We start from the raw sequence: 20847 nt of genomic DNA, 5'->3' as shown, positions 1-20847 counted from the left end.
CCCTTTCTGTAATCCAAACTATTTTACGGTACCAAAACTGTTTCCACTTAAATGCACGACTGCTCTTCAGTGCATTACTTTTTCGAATATTTTGGAAAAAAAAGTCATTAAGGAAATTAGATGATAGTTGTTTAAGTCTGCCTTGTCATATTTCTTATGCAGTAGTTTAAAAATTAAATATTTTAAACTGTCTGGAAAAATTCCCTGTGCCAGTAATGCAATCACTATGGATATTACATATTAAGCTGGACAACATTTTATGATTCTATCTGAAATACCATGAGCTTTCGTTTTTTGGAATTTTTCGAATCGTATTAATTTCAGTCAAGGATGTTGATGCTACTTTTAGCTGCTTAAAGCAGTGATTGCTGTTCACGTCACTAACACTAGTAAGCCTCGTGATATGTGCCCATGGCTGTATTTTTCCACTAAGTTGTAGCCATAGCAATATTCAAAATTTTAGAAAATGAATGTTGTATCGGAGAAAAATTTTGTGACGAAGTGGCACTGTCATTGGTGTTGGCTATCACAGGTTATTTGGATGAGAAATTACTTATTAAAAATCGTATTTACAACGAAAAAAACATACAGTGACATTGATGAACCACTAATACATATTTTAGACCAATTTAGGACTAAACAGTAATTTGAATAAATGTTTAAGAAAATATAGCACACTCTTCCAGTTACTTTTGAGCGCGCTCTCAAAATTTTCACACGTGTGAAAGTTAGTTGACTCTTTGTGCTTAATCCGTGCGCTCGTCTTTCATTCTACGCACTGGAGCCAATTTCCCTCAGTTTTATGGTTGGAAACGATCCGTTCAGGCCACTGCACTAAAGTACAGCCGATCCGTCAATGTTCCAATTTGCGCGAGAGTGAAAATCTCGTCTTCAGAGAATTATTGTCAAGTTACTTGCAAAAGATTCCACATTTGTTCGGTTGCAGTTCCTGCTAAGCTGGTTTTCTTTGACCGATAGTCCTTGCACTGTGAACCGAATTATCGAATGTAAAGCACATGTCTCGGTCCCAATCTCACGCAAAGAACGTTAGGAAGCGTTTTCGAACATCTGCGGTTTATTTCGAATACATGAGCTTTTTGCACTGTAACAGTTTTTAAACTGTTCTGAAAATGGCATAGTTACCAAGAAAAGAAAATATGTTGCCCACTGGCACATATGTAAGTGTATGCAGTTCCTCATTAACTTGTCTTTGGTGGAGTTTAGTAATGAGTACATGCTGCTGACAAAACCAGAAATGTAATCGGAAACGTTAGCCATGTGATAATAGGTATGGCAGCTGGAAGCCGGTTATGGCACTGAAATAAACCATCTTCGAAGTATTTGTGGCTGGCTGTGTTCTTCACCAACAACCTTAACGGTCATGGAGTTCAGAAACCCACCATTGATAAAATAAAATTTAAATATATAAATATTCTTCAGCCCTCTAAGTGTAGCTCCCATATGGGTTATGAGGAAACTATGAGACTAATTACAGCACACACAGAGGCATTTCGGCAGTTATTCATCCGCTCTCTATACGTGGTTGGAGCGGGAAGAAACTATAACATGTGGTACAAAGCTAAGTATCCTATGTCGTGCTCTACACAGTTTTTTCCAAGATATGTACGTACATGAGAATATATAAATTTATATTTGAATGTCACAAAATAGGTTAACATCAAAACTCTCAGCATCGGTGGGTCACATTCAAATGCTAGTCGAAATGTCTATTGAATGCGAACAAATATACTGCCTCTATGGGTTCCATGCTCTATGCAAAGGGTAATTACAAAACAGCTTAATTACTACGAAATGTTGGTGAAAGTCTTACCTCTACATTTCACTTACGTGGTGAGTACGCATATTTGTGCTGGCGATCATTCACTGTTGTTATATTGTGTACAAGAAATGAATCATAACACAGAGTTCAAACGACAATGAAGTCAGCAGCAACCAATTATGCTTCTTGTACTTACATTCCCTAACATCGACATTCATAATTTACGATTTACATGAACTGGCAAGTGTTAATTAGTAAAATTTTAATTCTGTTCCTTACACAGCGATATGGTAAGATAGAATCTTCATCACCATATTTTATTTGGTCTTTAGAGACGGATCAGTTTATAATTTCTAATAATTGTTTGGCAAGATGCTTTTCAGGCACTGTTTGCTTGTTATGTTTTGACAGACAGATAGGTAACTAGCACGCAAAAATTAAAACGAGTTGAGATACCACTTGAAACACAGACGCATGTGGGTCGATGAACCACTGCAAATTCTTCAAACCCAACATACGTATATTTTACAGGTTTGTCACAGTCTGTTTCCAAGTAACTTTCAGTTAGTTAGTCTCTGCGAATACGGGCGCTCATACTTCAATTAGCACCTCAATAGTTTCTTAGGGCTATTGTACCTTTTATCTGTCTTTTCTATTTTTATGAGCCGTGCAAGAAGGTGGAAAACCAACTACGACTCTTAATCTCCCCAGTTTAGACATGGCTTTAAATATACGAGAAGTGTATATTTTATTACGTAGACATGTGCATCAGAGCATACTACCTCACTTTTGAACTTAGCTTAGACTTCATTTTCCTCCAAACTGTTCTTAACCAATCAGTATTTCAGCTGTCTATAACACCACGCAACAGTCTTGTAGGTTCTCATGTCGATATCCATACTTCATTGGTAATGAAGGTGGCTACGTAGGCTACAACTGTCAAGCACAGTGTTTCAACATGGAACTGAGGAACACACACAACGATTTCATCTGTCAATCGTGTCAATCAATGTTGTCACAAAGGTACTCGAAAAGCTTCCAATTCCTGAAGTTGACTAAAACTGAGGAAGTCTCACGCCATATATTCCCAAACATTGTCACATACGATCTGTGTAATGGTCTCATCTTGAAAAATGGCATCGCCGCTTGACATAGAGGCCGTTTTTGAGTGCATGTAGCCTGCACGGATATTGCAACCGCGTCATCACTCTTCTCATGAAATAAGAGAAACAATTTCAATTCAGGTACATATGGTTTACAACAATAAACTTTCGCCATCAGTTAATAGTTGGACCTATATGAACACCCGACCGTCGAAATCCAATTCTCTTTCGATAATTCATTTTTTATTTTAGGTTCTGCTGAAATATCTGGTATGTAGGAATCATAGAAACATCATTTCGGTTGGATTCATTGTCTTGAGCAAGGGCATTAAGGATAAAATTAATGGCAGTTACCGAAATATTTTGCCAAGTATTCTCTTACACGGGAATTTGATCATATTATACGAGCTCAGGAACAAAGATCAGACAGTGAAAAGTAAACTGGCTTCAGCTATAGCACTCTGTTATTGTTGAAAATCAATAAGGACTTACAGAAGACCGTCAAAATAGGAAGAAAAGAAGCACACATTGACAATAGGCAACAATTATGTTGCTGGGAATGAATGCAAAAATTGGACGGACGTGAAGTATCGAATGAAACAACAGAGTAAGAAGTTCGGTGACTTACATTGCGAGACGTCAGCGTTACTTAGTTTGGAATACGGAGAGAAAATGCTTAAGAAAAATAAAAACATGAACAAAAAAAAAAGAAATTATGTGAAAAAGAACGCTGATAGTCTAGGTCAAGAAAATATACAGAGGCGGAAGCAGAAACGTGGATTCACCAGCTTCAGTCAGCTGTTCATCTGTATGAATGGTCGCTATAATAATTTGCAATGTGCGTGTGGTGTAAAGGAAATTCGCAATTTGTGTTTGTATGACAGGAGATAGCATAATCAAAGTAATTGCAAATATGCATTTGTAATTTAGGTATGTGTCGGTATGATTTAAATGGAAAGTAAAATTATTTGTGTGTTTCTATTGATCATTTAACTTCTTTCGCAAAGTTATTGGCAGTATTATTTAGCTTCGTCTATATTAGCTCTGTGCATAACATACATATTTTAAAGTAAATAAACAAATGCAACAATATATTTCTAATATTCCTGCAAGACAGTGAGTTAGAACTATGGCGATAATCGAATGGTATGGAGGACACCACCAACACGAAAACTGTCATGATCGCCACGAACGTCATCACAACCGTGATTCATGAAACTCCACAGGTCACCGCTCACGAATGAACATAGCAACGCCTCAGTCACCCGCCGGAGCCATAAGTACTGTGTTCACTGACATTCCTAGACGCTTATCGTGCTCGGATCACGCCTTGATTGGTATTTTTCCTATCGTTTGGCCTCTTGTAGGGATTGATGTTTTCCTATATATTCTGTCAGAAAAATTGTTACCTAGCCTGCGAAGAGCTCGCAGATCAACGTTTTGTATAGTATTTAAACTTAAAAGCTAGCTCTCAGAACTTGCATAATGGAGGACGACGATTCTAACCCACGTCTGGCCATAATGATTTAGGGTTTCCGTGATTTCCCTAAATAGCCTCAGAAAGTGCCGGGATGGTTCACTTGATACGGCACGGCCGATTTACTTCCCCATCCGTCCCAAACCCAAGCTTTTGCTCCGTTCTAATGACGTCGTTGTCGATGAGACGTTAAAAAGCAATCTCATACTCCTCCTAAACTTAACAGTTTATCGTATACAAATGCTGAAGTGTGTTTCTGCTAGTGCAGCACAATAATATTTTTATTCTTCTCAACGATACACTACTATTGTTATTCTGACAGACTGCATAGCATATTGAAATATAAATACCTAAAGAATGAAGAGGGCTTACCGTGTTTAGAGGCGCTATTTTGTCGAATATTGAAATGATCAGTCGTCGTGTACGTGCATTCCTCTAAATATTTGTACAACTAGAAACACTATCAGTTTGAATATCGGCTCCACTTTTCACCTGTTGCCCTCAGTTTGTCTTACGGATTTTACATGAACGTTGTTCCCGACACTGGAGGAAGTCTAATTGGGTTGGTGACAGGATACAGAAATTCAGTGGTTTAAATGTTCTTCCTGAGTTTTGAAAATAAATGTCTTTCAAGAATCAATAGAATATACTAGTAGTTGAAATGTCTCTGAATGTGACAGGCTACGCCATAACTAATGTACCAAGTATAAGTTGTTGGAAAAGTAAATCACGATTGGTTGGTTGGTTGGTTTAAAAGAGGGGGCAAGGGACCAAAGTGCTAGGTCATCGGTCCCTAAACGATGACTATGAATGAATGTAAAGGAATTTCCATTCGATTGCCTTAGTGAAACCATGTCCAAAGGTATAGATTTAAATACTTCATTGTCTTAAATTAAATGTCAGTGCGAAATTGGACACGGCAATCTGACAGAAAGAGCGAGGACGTGGGGGAAAGTGAATGGGACTGTTTAAACATAATAGGAAGTTGTGATTGCCCAGGTAGAATAGGTGTCCTGTCCAACGATTAATCAATCTTCAATTCTTCAATTGTTTTCATTGGGGTATCTATTCCGGTGAGCTCTAAGGTTAATCATTCATAATTTTTGCTAAGAATATGCAAGTATTGCTTACCTTCAAAATCTATCTATAATTGATTTAACGTGTCTTAACTATCTATGGTAAATCAGTTGGCGAAGAAAAATGCTACGTTTAAGAAAAAGGGAAAATAGATATCACATCATAAAAAGAGACATTGCTGATACTCACTCCGTGTTTCTGAATGGAGACGTTGGTCAGGTGCACGAACACGTTGTCCATCTCCTGGATGCTGGTGTCATACTTGACGGTGCAGAAGCGACAGAAGCCACGCTTGAACAAATATATTTTCAAAGGGCGAAACGACGTCACCAGTACATACAGCCGTAAGTCGAATTTCTTGCCACCGATTAGAAGAGGGTTCTGGATGTACCTGCACAGTAGAAAAGTTTCCTTGAAGTAATCAGCAATCCGAAGTCCCGGAAGTATGTACACACACACGGTCCAGTAACATTAATGTCACCACCACCTATGTCCGACATAAGCTTGCAATAATCACTCACAGACGTGGCAGCACTAACAGTGGAGGGTATATAACACATGCCGAGGATAACGGAAAACAGTGCAGTCGTTGTCGTGATGCGGAGATGGAGTAGACATGTGACGTCAAAAACAGGATGATCATTGGCTGTCAGGCCAACGGTGGAACCCATTTCCGAAACGGCTAAGTCTGTAAGCTGTTTGCGTGCTGGCTTGGTTAATACAGGGTGTTTCAAAAATGACCGGTATATTTGAAACGGCAATAAAAACTAAACGAGCAGCGATAGAAATACACCGTTTGTTGCAATATGCTTGGGACAACAGTACATTTTCAGGCGGACAAACTTTCGAAATTACAGTAGTTACAATTTTCAACAACAGATGGCGCTGCAAGTGATGTGAAAGATATAGAAGACAACGCAGTCTGTGGGTGCGCCATTCTGTACGTCGTCTTTCTGCTGTAAGCGTGTGCTGTTCACAACGTGCAAGTGTGCTGTAGACAACATGGTTTATTCCTTAGAACAGAGGATTTTTCTGGTGTTGGAATTCCACCGCCTAGAACACAGTGTTGTTGCAACAAGATGAAGTTTTCAACTGAGGTTTAATGTAACCAAAGGACCGAAAAGCGATACAATAAAGGATCTGTTTGAAAAATTTCAACGGACTGGGAACGTGACGAATGAACGTGCTGGAAAGGTAGGGCGACCGCGTACGCTGTACGGCAACCACAGAGGGCAACGCGCAGCTAGTGCAGCAGGTAATCCAACAGCGGCCTCGGGTTTCCGTTCGCCGTGTTGCAGCTGCGGTCCAAATAACGCCAACGTCCACGTATCGTCTCATGCGCCAAAGTTTACACCTCTATCCATACAAAATTCAAATGTGGCAACCCCTCAGCGCCGCTACCATTGCTGCACGAGAGACATTCGCTAACGATATAGTGCACAGGACCGATGACGGCGATATGCATGTGGGCAGCATTTGGTTTACTGACGAAGCTTATTTTTACCTGGACGGCTTCGTCAATAAACAGAACTGGCGCATATGGGGAACCGAAAAGCCCCATGTTGCAGTCCCATTGTCCCTGCATCCTCAAAAAGTACTGGTCTGGGCCGCCATTTCTTCCAAAGGAATCATTGGCCCATTTTTCAGATCCGAAACGATTACTGCATCACGCTATCTGGACATTCTTCGTGAATTTGTGGCGGTACAAACTGCCTTAGACGACACTGCGAACACCTCGTGGTTTATGCAAGATGGTGCCCGGCCACATCGCACGGCCGACGTCTTTAATTTCCTGAATGAATATTTCGATGATCGTGTGATTGCTTTGGGCTATCCTAAACATACAGGAGGCGGCGTGGATTGGCCTCCCTATTCGCCAGACATGAACCCCTGTGACTTTTTTCTGTGGGGACACTTGAAAGACCAGGTGTACCGCCAGAATCCGGAAACAATTGAACAGCTGAAGCAGTACATCTCATCTGCATGTGAAGCCATTCCGCCAGACACGTTGTCAAAGGTTTCGGGTAATTTCATTCAGAGACTACGCCATATTATCGCTACGCATGGTGGATATGTGGAAAATATCGTACTATAGAGTTTTCCAGACCGCAGCGCCATCTGTTGTTGAAAATTGTAACTACTGTAATTTCGAAAGTTCGTCTGCCTGAAAATGTACTGTTGTCCCAAGCATATTGCAACAAACGGTGTATTTCTATCGCTGCTCGTTTAGTTTTTATTGCCGTTTCAAATATACCGGTCATTTTTGAAACACCCTGTATATACCACGCGTAGCAAACCGAGGCTATCCAAAACCTGCTCTGAGGCAACTGTGGTGCACCACAGGCCGTAGGCGACGTGGGTGAACGACGGCTATGGAGATGTGTAGCGGTGAATAGACGTGCGACTGTTGAGTAACTGACCACCCTAATGCACCAAGGGGCTACCTACAGTGTCTGGTCCGACGACCGTACAGCGAATGTTGCTTCATATGGGCCTCCACAGCAAGCACTTGGTTAATGATCCCATGCTGACGGCTGTTCATCGGCGATGAAGACTGGAATTTTGTACGACAATATTGTAAACTGAGGTACACTAAGTGGCGACGGGTGGCGTTTTCAGATGAATCACACGTTGCACTTCATCAGACAGGTGGCCATTGGTGGGAGTGGCCTTGCAACAGTCGTTTGAAGGGTCCAGGGCACAGGAAGGAGCGTTGGGATGTGGAGAATGTTTTCGTAACCTTCGCTGGATGATCTCTGAACCGTATCATCTTCATCTTTGTCTAGGTGTGGTGTGTCGTCTTCCGGAGCCTTGCATTTTCTCTGCCGCGATAGGTCCGTTTGCTTTTAAATTTCGGAGGGCGCTGTGTTCTGGTGTAGAGACCTGCTGGCGACGAGAGTATCGAGTGCTGCTGCCGGAGTGAGACGGGGAGTTTAGTTTCCGGTTGTGTGGCAGCGCAATGTTGCGGGAAAGGTGGTAGTACTTCCTGTGAACGCGCGTGATTGCTAGGAGCGTGTGTACTCGGGACGGGCTGTGTGATAAGGAAGCTCGGCGTGGCAACTGTTGACGCGACGTGTCCGCGTTGCTACGGCGGAACTGGGGCTATTGACATAACTCGAGTTGGTGCTGGTTGCAACCTGTCGCCGAATGCTTGTCTGCCTTCTGGACTAACGGTGAGAATTTCTTGACTTGATGAGTCTGACTCAATTTCTGCCCGTGTCATAGGGTGTGTTTTGCTCTAAGGTCGTGTGCCATGGTGGTTTCGCAATTTTAGTAGGCTCAGGCGTGCCCGAAATCCCGGTTCAATGATCTGCTGTTATATTGTCAAGTGTAACTATCACTAGAAAAGAGTGTTAACTCTCTGTGCCTTAATAACTGAACCTAAAATATTATCTGTGGTTGACCCAAGTGCAATAACGACCTTGTATTTTACAATTTGAGTGATATTATTATTTAGTCCTGGCCGTCACATTTACTAAGCCGAAGATTTACGAAGGCCAGTGGGCGTCATTAATAGTTCCTGCCTAGATAGGCGTTATATTTTGAACCATGTGTTTCAATGTTTAGTAATTTTTATCTTATGTGTTACAGAGGGTTGCTGTCATGCCCTATGTGGACGTTTCGCCACGTTGGTGAAGTTCCTAGTTGTTCTGCTGGTCTGCGCCATATTGCTAAAGCAGGCAGTCGTAGCACAGCTGATTGTAAATTTTTCCCAGTGGTGAGGAGCACGGGCTGGTTTTAAGTGCTAACTCACTAACTCCAACCATTCTCAAATATTAATTTTTACTGATATTCAGGCCCTTCAGGCCGAGTGGCGATGTCGCTACCCCTTTTTGGTTATTAATTGTATCTTGTTAGCTTGTTTCATTAAAAAAAGATCTCCTTTGGTATACGAATTTGTCTTTTGGGCTTTACTGCTCTTTTGGACGAAGTAAATAAATTGTGGGCTTTGCATTCTTGTAGCATTATCTAAACAGCATTTGTGGTTATATTTGATTGGCCTTTCTGGCCGAATGATTGAAGTCATTCCTTTCAGTAACTTATTGCATTGGTCAATAATTAATCAAAAGTGTAGGGTCCTTCACATCGTGACTATCTTGAATCGTAAGATTGTCATTCTGACATTACAGTTGTGAATGTTCAGTGGCCCTGGAGTTAAAAAATTTTTGTTGTGTTTTGTGATATATATATATATATATATATATATATATATATATATATATATATATATATATATATATATATATATATCACAAAACACAACAAAAATTTTTTAACTGGTTTTGATATACATATATATATATATATATATATATATATATATATATATATATATATGTATATATATATATCACAAAACACAACAAAAATTTTTTAACTCCAGGGCCGCTGAACATTCACAACATATATATATATCAGTGAAGAAGTGTTTTTTAATATTTAATAAAATTAAATTGTGTTTGAAACTGTAACCTCATTTGGGTCTACGCTTTCACTCCCTGCAGCCTTTGAGCTCTGTTTACCTTACGTTCTGGTTAAGTTTTCCCATACCACGACGTATCAATCTCATCATTCTGGAAGGCACAATGGAGCAAGACAAGTATGCATCTATCCTTGGCGACCATGTGCACTCTTACATACAGCTTGTTTTTCCTACACACGATAGCATCTGCAAAGTGTCTCGAAGCTCGCAGTGTAAGAACTTGTTTCCAGTAGCCCAAGGTAGGTCTACCATAAGTTTAACGCTGGCCACCAAACTCCCAGGATGTAAACCAAATCAAGAATCTGTGGGACCACCTCGATCGGGCTGTTCGGGCCATGATTCCCCAGCCGAGAAAGCTAGGGCAGGTGGCTACAGCAGTGGAGTCGCCATGGCTCCACATGCCTGTCTTTATCCACCAGAACCTCACGGACTATCTTCCTGAATGTCTGTTTGCGGTCCGCGCTGCAGAAGATGGTTATTCAGACTTTTGACAGGTGGTCACACTAATGTAGCTGGACAGTGTAGTAGGAGAGCTCCAGCAGCGAAAGAAGACCACTGGGACTGTCGTCAAAAAATTGTGCGAAAAGTGGAAATAACATCTCGACTGAGTACTTGACAAACACCATTAATTCCTTTAAGTAAATTAATTATTGACGACAGTTTGTCTTTTACTGATTAATACATCAGCGAATGACTTTCCCATACATGTGGTCACGTATGGAAAGTTTGTGGTATCTCAACAAGTCTGAGGCACGTGGGTCATACGTCTTCCAGGTATCTACGCTTGATAGCACTTGCCAGAGATCATGTAGCACAGCCAACGCGTACGACCCCACAAGCGCACGCGAATGTTATGTTAGAATATACCCTATGAGGGACCATTATCAGATTGGATTAAAAGAAGAGGAAAGAGAAAGAGAGAGAGAGAGAGAGAGAGAGAGAGAGAGAGAGAGAGGAGTGGCAGGTGGGGTTCGTCACGGGATCTTTTATCCCGCGCTACAAGAGAGGCATTGTTTATCATGGAGAGGTTTACTATTAAAATTCTGAAAGAGTGGCTTCTGGGAAGAATCGGACAACATATTGCTTCATCCATAACACGTCTCGCGAAATCATGACAACGAGAAAGTCAAAGAAACTAGATCTAATAAGGAGGTTTACCTTTCAGGAAAATGAACAAGGACGGGCCGAAAACGCAGTTGGTACCACAAGTACCCTCCAGCACTCACCGTAAGGTGACTTCCGGGATGCAGACGTAGATTCAGATCAAAAAACGCCACGTCAGATCCACTGGAAAGAAAATCAACCCTTTCAATCGTAGCTTTTGATCAAGCATCTTGTTAGCTTCGTAGGTTATTCAGTTCCTTCCTGTAATCGTATTTGGCGATGCACTGCTAGCGAAGTTACGTGATGAATTGACAGGATTACTGTTTGGTGTTCTTCTTATATTTTGCATCAGTGCTGATTTCTACAGGAGTTGAAAGGAAACTGTCTTAGGCTTCACTGTCGTTTGCATATTTGTCACATCACCTCAGCCGACCGTAGCGAATAGCTACTGTGAGCTAATAGAGGGAGTGGCGGATAAAAGTGGCCCGGGGGGAGTGGATACGACTGGCCGCGAATGTATGCATACAATCACACCCCGTGTAGTGATTGTGTGGATACAACCACATTCCGTGACGCGCACACCACGTGTACGCCTGCTACGTGATCCACACAGCCTCAGAGCATAGTGCGGGCTGTGTCAGCGTCAGTGGAACGGTGCAGTGTGGTGATAGTACTCACTGTGGAGCAGTGGTAGTCCGTTGTGGAAAGTTCCGTGATAACAGAGCCATGGAAACGGTGTGGTCAGTTATTTACTCAAATGTTTAATGGTTTTAAAGTGCTAGCAAAGTGTGTCATGCAACACTTAGTCCGAAATACGGCATCACACAGGATCTGACTTTAACAAGTCAAAAAACATTCCAAAACATGTCCACACACCAGAAAATCTTGCTGCAGTTCACCAGAAAATGCTTCACAGTCCTACCAAATGAACCCTGACGCCTGTCGCAAGAGACCGGCATATCATGTCGAACATGCGAACGAATATTCCTTGTTGACCAACAGAAGCATTCGTACCAAGTGTCTGTTGTTCATGCATTAAAACCAGTAGATGCTCTTCAGCGCCTCCAGTTTTGAGAGTTGCTGATCACAGAGATAACAATGAATGGCTTGGACATGGATCAGTTCCTTTTTTTGCGATGAAGCCTGGTTTCCCTTGAATGGTTACGTCAACTCACAGAAGCACAGGTTCTGGGCAGCGGGGAATACGCATAAGTTCCACGAAACACCATTGCATAATTAGAAGGTTGGGGTTTGTGGCCAGTGTCTGCACTCAGCATTATTGGCACCCTCTTCTTTCATCAGACGCTGCCTTTGGCGCGTTTTATTGCCAACATTTTGCAACGCTTTGTGGCAGCACTAACGTTGGAGGAAAAGACCTACAGTTACTTCCTACAGGATGGAGAAACTGCCCATACAGCCGGTCGAACCTTGGAGCACATTTAGACAATCTTCACGCTTGACAGAGACGTTAGAGGACTTCAGTCTGGTCGCAGACCTAGCTGTCTACATAGGCCACCACATCTGTCAGTACACGACTGCTTAGTGTGGGGAGCCCTCAAGTCCAAGGCGTTTCGCAACAGCTCTCATAGTCTTCAACAACTGCAGCAGAGCATTTCAGATGAGACTGTAGCAGTTCCAACAGTCCAGCTTCCAACCGACTTCAGTAACTTGCTGACCAGGGCCCAAGAGTGCTATGAGATGAATGTTGGTCCCTTTCAACATCTGATGTAATCAGGTCAGCTCTGCATTTCCATTTCCTCTGCTTTGTTTGCTTGTACCCTGGAACTCTGTTCTCCAGCCTAGTCCTATTTGCCCCATCCTGTAAGTTGAAATCTCGAAGAGTTCCTCAGACGGGCACTGCTGATAATTCCACAACTAGTGCATCCTGCTGCTGATCCCCTCCAGAAGATCGAACTATATCTGACATGTAACAGTTATTTGGTTTTGCTGCATGTCACAAAATGAAAGGGGTATCGCAGCAGCATTCGTTTCTCTAAGAGACTGCCCTGGTACTGTAGATGGCTCCACCATTTATTTGGGACATCCTCGAAGGGGACGCATAACTACATCTTCATCTAAAAAGATGTTCTATACACAAAACGCATTTGTGTATAAATACTTTACCACTTAGATTTACCCCGAGCTATTACACTTGTATAAGGTAAGCTAGAAGAAAAACACTTCAGAAGAACCCTTCAGAATAAATGAAAATATCCCTAACTTTAGATATGTGATCAACACCCGAAGTGTATGCTGGTGAGGATAGCGCGCTTCTTCACCGTTTTTGGTGTGGGGACTCACAGATTCTTGTTAATGCACGACGCATTTCTTGGTGGACCTCGCAAAGCAGCTTCTTGAGCATTTCTTTGATACACTCAAGCTGAATGCAGAAAGTCGTGAAAATGCGTACAGCCTATCTCTGAACATTCTCTATGACTGCCTTTAGCGCAGCTTGGTGCTCTTCCAAGACACTGGAGGACTGATAGAAAGAGTATTTTGAATGGTAATGATTACTATGAATTCTTACGATGAGTTCATGCTAACATCTCACAGCATGTTACTGACAGCTGATAATGCTACTGAAGCTCCATTGTAACTGCAAAAATGATTCGCATTTAGTAAGTAATGAAATTTGAGTGTCATTTTCTTCACTTTCCGTACTGGGTTTAACTATATATCACTTCTGTTACTTGAAAATCATTGCTGCTATATCACCTGAAAATCATAATACATACCGTAATGTTAAATTTGTGTAAGGCAGAGGGCAAAAGGAAGTGATGTGGCAAGTCTTTTGGCGCGTGGCGTGGCACAAAGGCATATCTCTAGCCTCTAACTTCACATGGAACCAATACTGTCTTCCTAAACAGCGCTTACGAGTCTGACGCGACGCCACTGTCTGGAATGGGGTGCCACGTCACTGCCAAACGAATGCGGCGTGCTCCACTTCCGCCACACGCCACGACTACGCCAGTTGACAGTTTATGAAAGGGTCTGCTTTCGTTGGGAGATTGCCTCAGTACCCAGGAAAATTAGAGACGATCCGGAGTACCTTACTCATGTTGTTGGTCGTATGGAGAAGTTTCTATGTGTTTATGATCACAGCAGTGCTGTATCCAACAACAACAACGCTCAGATAAGTCGGGGGAAACGATTGCAAGTGAAACACCATTGACAGGAACAGGAATTGAAAATCATATAATTTAGTTGTACAAGAGAAGGAAAATGTACAACTAAACAGAAATACGATAGGTGCTTTTTCATAAAAAAGTCTGCCGTTAGTTCTATTGAATCGGTGGATGCAGTGTGTTATCAGATCCTATCGGTATGTATCAACATACATACTTTTCTCTGCCAAAATAACTGTCAACATGGGCTAAGAACGAAACTACAGAGCCCTTTTCTCAACTTTATACCAACATTTTTAGACTTCTGTTGGTTTAGTGAGTACTGACGTTAGTTCTCTTCAGAGTGGTCTATATTATTCTGATACATGACGTAGAATATACTCGGTCACGCTTTGATATATGGCCACGTAGCAAAAGAGTGGCGTGAACTATACATAGATTTTATTCGTGTCGCAATTTAGTGATATTTACAAACCGGATCTTGGACACCACCATATCAAAGGAACATTCTATATAGTTTCTTCCTCTAGGTATTTCCTAAGTAAAAATACGCTTTTCATCAATTGTTTGTGAAAGAGGATATGGTCTCACTATGTGCTTCGTTAAAGGAAAAACTTCATCCATAGCAAAATACTATGGAAATTTTCAGTATTCTTCCGGGAATGATGTATGTTCCTAAAACAACAATGCTTTGCCGGACCAACTTTGTTTTAATTCTCTTTCAAGTCCCCTCCCGGCAGCTGAGTCGTCAGCGCGACAGAATGTCCGGGTTTGATTCCCGGTTGGGTCGGAGATTTTCTCCTCTCAGGGACCGGGTGTTGTGTTATACTAATCGTCATCATTTCATCCTCATCGACGCGCAAGTTGCCGAAGTGGCGTCAAATCGAAAGACTTGCACCCAGCGAACGGTCTGCCCGACGGGAGGCCCTACTCACATGATATTTACATTTTACTCTCTCAGCATTGTTGGGACTATACTCCCCGACGTCAGTTGATAAAAATAATCCTTCTACGTATGAAACAGCTAAGAAGACCGTGGTTTGGAATTGTAAAATGTTGATCCAGAGTCAGCAGGAGCTTCAGTTCTGAGGTGTTTTACGTCGAAGCTACCAATAGTGTTCTATAGACTCGATAAATCCTGGTAACTATCAGCTTTTATCTTCCAGGTTACAACAGATAGTGTTGTTAAATATACAGCCAGCAATGTTCCTTTATTGCCTTTGACGTTTCAGCAACGATTATCTGAATGGTAGTGTATCCTCGGAAAAAGTAAAAGTAAAAATGCATCGATATTCGGATTTGAAACATCTTATAAGCTCCACTTTCGTTTACATTGGTATACCGGTAAGGATGTACCCAACAACATCTTTTAGACTTTTGTTGATTAATATTAACAAATTTGAATGAAACCACAACTCCTTCATCGTCCGAAGTGGCACGTTACTAACGCTGAATCAACTGTATTTGCACGGAGTCACACATATGCCACATATGTACGAGGGTGAGTCAAATGAAAACCTTAAATATTATTTATTGTGCAGAAGTGGTACAAATCTGTATCACTTTTCAACATAATCTCCCCCACGCTCAATGCAAGTCCTTCAGCGCTTACAAAGTGCAGAAATTCCTTTAGCAAAAAATTCTTTTGGTAGTACGCGCAACCACTCATGCACAGCGTGGCGTACTTCTTCATCAGAACGGAATTTCTTTCCTCCAGTTGCGTCCTTGAATGGTCCAAACATATGGAAATCATTTGGGGCAAGGTCTGGTGAGTATGGTGGATGAGGAAGTGATTGGTGAATTGAACCCAGGTTTCGTCCCCAGTAACGATTCTTGCAAGGAAGCCATCACCTTCTCATTCAAAGCGCCGAAGAAGTTCTTCACAAGCATGAACACGTCGATCTCTCATTTAAGGAGTCAGCTGACGTGGCACTCATCTTGCAGACTTCGTGAAACTGGAGCACATCATGCACAATGTGGTGTGCTGACCCATGACTAATCTGTGCCGGCCAGTGTGGCCGCGCGGTTCTAGGCGCTACAGTCTGGAACCGCGCGACCGCTACGGTCGCAGGTTCGGATCCTGCCTCGGGTATGGATGTGTGTGATGTCCTTAGGTTAGTTAGGTTTAAGTAGTTCTAAGTTCTAGGGGACTGATGACCTCAGAAGTTAAGTCCCATAGTGCTCAGAGCCATTTGAACCATTTTTTACTAATCTGTAAACATGCTGCAATGTCATTCGGTGTCACTCGGCGATTTTCCTTCACTATGGTTTCAACTGCTGCAATGTTCTATGGGGTCACAACTCGTTGTGCCTAACGTGGATGAGGAACATCTTCCACGGAAGTCACACCATTTGCGAACTTCCTACTTCACTCGTAGACTTGCTGCTGTGACAAACATGCATCACCGTACTGAACCTTCATTCGTCGATGAATTTCAATAAGTTTCAAACATTCACTACGCAAAAACCGAATAACAGAATGCTGTTCTTCCTTGATGCAAGTCGCAAGTGGGGCGGCCATCTTTATACTGATACTGAGACGGTATGTGTGCATATGCACTATGCTGCCACCTACAGGCCATTCTGCACCCTGTTTGTAGCACGCTTACCAACCTACAGGATAACGGCGCGAAATTTCTATTTGTTATTACAAATTTAAGGTTTTCATTTGACTCACCCTCGTACATGGCATAACACGCGTCATGTCATTTGTCACGCTTTCTGCCTTGGGGTTACTGGCGCATATTATTTGACCAGTGCTACACACTGAGACACTATAATGTTCCCAGCATAATCAATTTGGCAAAGAGTATTAGAACCAATTTCACCGTAAGGCCATGCTTGTTATACGTCGACGTGCATACCGAAGACAGCAGCGTCCACACAGGATAAAAAAATGTGGATCGCATGTAGTCTACGGCAAGGCTTTGGATGTCCACAGCTGTAGCAAGAACATGAACATCATGGACTCTGTAAAGCAAAATATGCGGCTGATGTGGGGATAGCTAGCAATGGAGATTAATTCTGTGGAAAGACCAAATGCAAAGAACACACGTCAGTACAATTCAAGCGTCTGCATCCCACTACAGGCAGTCAGGGAGCGTGTTCGCATGTATTGAAGAAATGATTAATTAAGGACAACATGAAAACAATGCGATAAGTCTATGAAAAAATTAAAATGAATTCTGCGTTAAAGTGTATCCCGCGTATGTTGTGGTCGTGGTAGCATTAGCAAGCTAATAAGAGGATATATAGAAGACATAGGTCCTAATATGAGGAATAATTTTGTGACAATATACGCCTAGAGCACAGCTTGGCTTGGAAGAGTATCATGGAGTGTGAGAAAATCAGAAAAGAAGACAGTCGAACGAATATGTGGTGTTACAGGAGTATACTGAAAATTAAGTAGACTGGTAAGGTAAGAATTAGGACATTCTCCGCATAGTTGGCAAGCGATAGGAATGTATGAAAAATAGTGGCTGAAGGTGAGGGGAGGATGATATGACATGTGTTAAGAACTTTCCATGGTACTATAGGGAGCTGTAGAGGCAAGAACTGTAAAGGTGTACAGAGAGTGGAACACATCCATCACACAACCGAGGACGCTTTTTGTGAAGGAAATGCAGGTGCAAGATCTGCAATTCACCACTTATGAAAAATAAAAGAAAATAAAAACAAAAAAGAGAAACTGACTTCCTGCTCTATGTATGAAAGACGGACGTACTCCGGTTAGTGATAGCAAGATTATGCTAGGAGGGGTTTTCACCTAGGCCTTCCAGTTACCAGTGGCTTACACAGATGGTATGGCGGAAGTTTGTGAAAGTACGATGTTAACCACGTACTTGGTCAGTGCAGCAGGTGAACCCGTACCTGGCACCATGGCTGATGTCTTCCTTGTAAGACTTGATGCTGCCAACAGAAAATTTGAAAATTTGTGGTAATTTCTATGGGACCAAACTGCTGAGGTCATCGATCCTTCGGCTTACACACTACTTAAATCAACCTACGATAAGGACCCGACGGGGGAAGCCGCGTGAACCGTGGCAAGGCGCATGAGACCGCACGGCTACTCCGCGTGGCTTCCAACCGAAGGATCTTCCATTACATATGACCTTAATTGAGTTACAGTGGTTTGAGGAGGATATTAAATTCTTTCAGCTGATACGCTGGCTCCAGAAAGCACCGTATGAAAAACAGATCAGGATGCAGATGTGCACGGTGTCAGAGAACACTGACAGGTTTTATAGATTCCATGCTACCAAAGAAACACTAGTTTTAAGAGTAAAAGGGGTTAAAATTATTTTTATTATAGCGTTTTTCTTTATCTGATTATATCAATCTTTCTCTGTGAACACTAATTATGATCGAGGGGATTCATATAAAAGGATGGTCTCTCTCTGGCATACATGTTAGGTATCTCGGTAACTTTTACTTAACCCTCGAGTCTTTCTGTCAGTGCACAAACTTTGCAGTGCTTCAAGCATCAACCACAAAATATTTTTGATGTAAGTAGTAACAACACTGTTGCTGAATCAGGAAACGCAACTGACATGAGAAAGAAATATTGCTATTTGCCGTTCAGTATACACTACTGGCCATTAAAATTGCTACACCACGAAGATGACGTGCTACAGACGCGAAATTTAACCGAAAGGAAGAAGATGCTGTGATATGCAAATGATTAGATTTTCAGAGCATTCACACAAGGTTGGCGCCGGTGGCGACACCTACAACGTGCTGACATGAGGAAAGTTTCCAACCGATTTCTCATTCACAAACAGCAGTTGACCGCCGTTGCCTGGTGAAACGTTGTTGTGATGCTTCGTGTAAGGAGGAGAAATGCGTACTATCACGTTTCCGACTTTGATAAAGGTCGGATTGTAGCCTTTCGCGATTGCGGTTTATCGTATCGTGACATTGCTGCTGGCGTTGGTCGAGATCCAATGACTGTTAGCAGAATATGGAATCAGTGGGTTCAGGAGGGTAATACGGAACGCCGTGCTGCATCCCAACGGCCTCGTGTCACTACCAGTCGAGTTGACAGGCATCTTATCCGCATGGCTGTAACGGATCGTGCAGCCACGTCTCGATCCCTGAGTCAACATATGGGGACGTTTGTAAGACAACAATCATCTGCGCGTACAATTCGACGACGTTTGCAGCAGCATGGACTGTCAGCTCGGAGGCCATGGCTGCGGTTACCCTTGACGCTGCATCACAGACTGGAGCGCCGGCGATGGTGTACTCAACGACGAACCTGGGTGCACGAATGGCAAAACGTCATTTTTTCGGATGAATCCAGGTTGTGTTTACAGCATCACGATGGCCGCATCCGTGTTTGGTGACATCGCGGTGAGCGCACATTGGAAGCGTGTATTCGTCATCGTCATACTGGCGTATCACCCGGCGTGATGGTGTGGGGTGCCATTGGTTACACGTCTCGGTCACCTCTTGTTCACATTGACGGCACTTTGAACAGTGGACTTTGAACAGTGTTGCAGCTGCATGGGCAGCTGTACCAGTACACGCCATTCGAGCTCTGTTTGACTCAATGCTCAGGCGTATCAAGGCCGTTATTACGGTCAGAGGTGGTTGTTCTGGTTACTGATCTCTCAGGATCTATACACCCAAATTGCATGAAAATGTAATCACATGTCAGTTCTAGTATTATATATTTGTCCAATGAATACCCGTTTATCATCTGCATTTCTTCTTGGTGTACCAATTTTAATGGTCAGTAGTGTAGTTGCAGCGCAGGAAAGAACCACTAAGTTAAATTGCTAACAAGTCAAGAAGTACGTCTAAACACATTTATGACACTTTCACTGCGACTGTTAGTGATACTGTCGGTGAAGAGACGGAGTGCGCGTGCTTGTGTTTGAACAATTTGTTTTAAGTAGCGGGGAAATTACATGGTGTTTCAAAATGAATGTTCTGGTTTTAAGGCTTTGTAGTATTTCTTACATTGAGATCATAATTACAGATAATATATCAAATGAAAGAGCAACTCTAACAGTTTTTCTTGCAAGTGTTCAGTGAGACCACAATTCTTTCGCCCATCGAGTCAATATACAAGTTCTTCCGAAACCTTGATCACAGTGGCTGAAGTAACTGTTCCGACAGTGCTGTTTCTAAAGTCAGGTAGATTATAAGGTATCGGAGGCAAATACACATGATCTTTTAGGAACCCCAGAAGGTTAAAATCGAATGACGTCAGATCGTGCATGAACGTAGTCATGCAAAACAAGCTCGGCCATACGGCCCCTTTGCAGCCAGTCCAGCGGTCGGATACAATGTCCGCCTTACCAATTGTATGGTGAGTTATGCCAGTCTGAATACTCCCTATCTTGCTGCCAAATGAAGATGTGCGGTTCAGCTTGTTGCAATCGAGGGAAGAGCCATAGCTCTAGTGCGCCAAGCTACGAAACACCAGTAACAGTTGCTTCAACGAAAATGAAAGGCTCCTAATCTTTCCTGCGGAATATGGCATAAAAAATCTATGTAGTGTAGTCTGTTTGCAACTGTACCATCTCGTGGGGATTTTCTGACCCCCAGACATACGCACATCATGTGTGTTCACATTTACACCTAGGTGAAATGTTTTTTCATCACTGAAGACGGCACGATCCAGAAAATCGTCATTGCAAAATTTGCAAATAAATCGTAGTGTGTAGGATTTAGAGCTTGTAACAGCTGCT

General features: G+C 42.3%; 1 protein-coding gene across 1 annotated transcript in view; it reads right to left on the bottom strand.

The window, feature by feature from the left end:
- The window catches only part of LOC124613258 (polyglutamylase complex subunit TTLL1-like), an 80020-nt gene that overhangs the window by 37395 nt on the left and 21778 nt on the right, over window positions 1–20847 (bottom strand). Inside the window, exon 5 of the mRNA XM_047141950.1 lies at window positions 5627–5828. Within this exon, the coding sequence (XP_046997906.1) occupies window positions 5627–5828 (202 nt within the window). The remainder of the gene's footprint in view (window positions 1–5626; window positions 5829–20847) is intronic.

Source organism: Schistocerca americana, chromosome 4, assembly GCF_021461395.2.
Source record: "Schistocerca americana isolate TAMUIC-IGC-003095 chromosome 4, iqSchAmer2.1, whole genome shotgun sequence".
In the NCBI taxonomy this organism is placed as follows: domain Eukaryota; kingdom Metazoa; phylum Arthropoda; class Insecta; order Orthoptera; family Acrididae; genus Schistocerca; species Schistocerca americana.
This window is presented reverse-complemented; position numbering and strand designations above follow the sequence as displayed.